This window comes from Echeneis naucrates, chromosome 21 (assembly GCF_900963305.1).
Source record: "Echeneis naucrates chromosome 21, fEcheNa1.1, whole genome shotgun sequence".
NCBI classification, from domain to species: domain Eukaryota; kingdom Metazoa; phylum Chordata; class Actinopteri; order Carangiformes; family Echeneidae; genus Echeneis; species Echeneis naucrates.
In genome coordinates, this window is record NC_042531.1 from 5,045,016 (window position 1) to 5,047,696 (window position 2,681).

The following is a 2,681-nucleotide window of genomic DNA, read 5'->3' on the forward strand; positions in this document are numbered from 1 at the left end:
CTGTGAAGTGTTTGGTTTTTTTTTTTTTTTTCTTTCTCTGCAGGCTGTGACCTTTCAATGGAAATGGCCTTTGTAAGTTGTTTTCTATTCAGATTTCAGGTGAGCTTTTAATTTTCTGACCCAAAAGCTGATTCATAGTGCAGAAAAATACTGAAAATGCATAAAAGTAGACCGTCTCGCTCTGAAACACACACACACACTCACACACTGGATAACATTATCGTGGATCAACAGACACATGTAAGAAAAAGTTAACCAAACGTTGTAGCAGTTCAGAGAAACGTGTCTCTGAAAGTCAGATCGGCCCTCCGTCATGAGAAGTCACTCTCACGTGTCGCTGTACATCCTCTTGCAGTCTATGGAGGGGGACGGCGTGTCGGGGCCGATGCTGCCCACCTGTGAGTACGTGTCCTCCGGGGTGCGTGGGAGTCCGGGGGGCGTCATGCGCTTCTCTTTCTGCCTCCGGTTGCAGAACCACACCCGGACCACCTCCTTCTCCAGCTGCAAAGTGTCCGCCAGAGAGTTGATCTCCTGCGCGGAGGGTTTGGGACACTTGAGGAAGTGGCTCTCCAGGGCGCCTTTTACGCTCACCTCGATGGACGTGCGCTTTTTCCTCTTCCTGCCCTGCGTGGCGATCTTGTCGATGCTGGTCGGGCTCCCCGTGGTGGAGTCGGCCTCCTCCAGCCATTTGTTGAGCAGAGGCTTCAGCTTGCACATGTTCTTAAAGCTCAGCTGGAGCGCCTCGAACCGGCAGATGGTGGTCTGTGAGAACACGTTGCCGTACAGGGTCCCCAGGGCCAAGCCCACGTCCGCCTGCGTGAAGCCGAGCTTGATCCGCCGCTGTTTGAACTGTTTGGCGAAGTGCTCCAGGTCGTCGGAGGTCGGGGTGTCCTCGTCGGAGTGCGCGTCGTGGCTCACGCTGCCGTGGTGCTGGTGGAGGTGCGTGTGGTGACCGTGGTGGTGGTGGTGGTGGTGGTGGTGATGGGGGGGGTGCTGGCGGCCGTGGTCCAGCTCGGGGGAGTCCTCCCGCACCAGCCCCGGGTGGAGGAGGTTCTGTCCGGCGTGTGAGCTCAGCATCCCGTTGACGGTGAAGCCGCCCGGCTGGGAGTAGATGAGGGACTGCTGCTGCTGCTGCTGCTGCTGCTGCCCCCCCTCTGTGATGCTGATGTGCGCTGCGGAGCTGCCTCCCCAGCTGCCCGGGTGCGTCTGATGGGGTCCCAGATGGGGGGACCTGTGGTGCAGAGCGGAGCCGGGGTGGAGGTCCTCCCTGCCGCCGGTTCTCTTCGCTTCTTGCGGCTGGGAGCTGGGGGGCCACGGGGAGCCGGCCTCCACCGCTGCTACCGCGGCTGCGGCTGCTGCCGCTGCCGCGTGAGGCAAAGATGTCATCCACTGGTGGGCATGGCTCAGCATGTGGCCCCCGTTGCTCGCCACCATGGTCCCTTGCATGAAGTCACTCTGCACCATCTTAACCGAAGGGTCCCCTCTGTATCCGCTGGAAACGGTGGTCACAGCGGGGCTGCCCGGCTGCATGCCACCACCCCTCCGGTCCGAGTGAAGGACCGGCCCGGATAGAATCCTGCTGCTGGCGAGGTACGGACTGGAGGTGGCTGCTGCCATCCCACAAAGCATAAATCGGTCTTTGTATTTCTCTCTTCTGCTTGTTCGATTGAAGTCCCACTTTATTCTAATCCATAGCCTAAATAAGGACAGTCAATATCAGCATGAGACAAAAAAGAAAAAAAAGAAAAAGAAAAGACACTTCAAATCACTCCATGAACGGTCAAGTGATAATTTTAGTTGCATAGGAGCTTGTGCCGTGAACAAAAACAAGAAAAGAAAAGTAGTTTCGAAAACTTTCGTCTGTCCCGTGAGATCCGCCGTGCGTAATCCGCAGACCCGGTAATGTGCAGGAGCAGCTTTTGTTCCCGTGCCAAACCGGTGAGCTGTCACGCCGCTCACGCACAGCCGGGTCCTGTGATATTGAGCTTTTGAATGCGACGGAATGACACCGAGAGAAAAAGACCTTTGCAGTCTCTGCGGCTCACCGTGTTCGCTCCATCCGGCGCGTCCTCCGCGGAGCGAGAGGAGACGAGCTTGTGTTTACGTTGTGCCAAGGCAGCGCGTTCCCCCCTCCAGCTCCATCCAATTACAACTGGGAGACTCCGCAAAGCCCCCGCTGATTGGACGCACGGCCGGAGAGGAGCTGCTCCAGCCTCGGGTGCACAAAGTTCTTGCTGCACGAAAAAAAAAAAGTATGCGAGAAAATATCCAAATAATAAATAAATAAATAAATAAATACATAAAAAAAACATAATATGGTGTACTGGATGTTCTGTATCTTTACGCACGCGCAGAGCATCAAAATGAGGACAAAACAAAAAACAAAGATTGAAACAAAAACACGTCCCATAAAACAAACTTCTAAACTTTTTTTGAATTGAATACGCATCGTCCGTATTAATTGTGGTTATTGCTGCATTTCTCGAACAATTTCTGAGGAGATGAAGTCATTTTAGGTTTGGCACACCCGACAAAACAATGCCTTCCACAGTTGTGGATTATCTCTTTTATAATAACGCAGTGCAGCGAGGCCTGTGTCAAGGATACTCAAGTCGGCTTTGGGTAAACAGGGGGGGTTTGTACGCCTCTTGCATCTTAATGCGCTCTTCTTTTCATATGGT

At 53.9% G+C, this 2,681-nt stretch overlaps 1 protein-coding gene across 1 annotated transcript; it reads right to left on the minus strand.

The window, feature by feature from the left end:
• Window positions 1-327: 327 nt before the first annotated feature.
• Window positions 328-1,629, minus strand: pou3f3a (POU class 3 homeobox 3a). Its single transcript, XM_029530605.1, has one exon. The coding sequence runs from the start codon at window positions 1,627-1,629 to the stop codon at window positions 328-330; it is 1,302 nt and encodes a 433-aa protein (XP_029386465.1).
• Window positions 1,630-2,681: the final 1,052 nt, after the last annotated feature.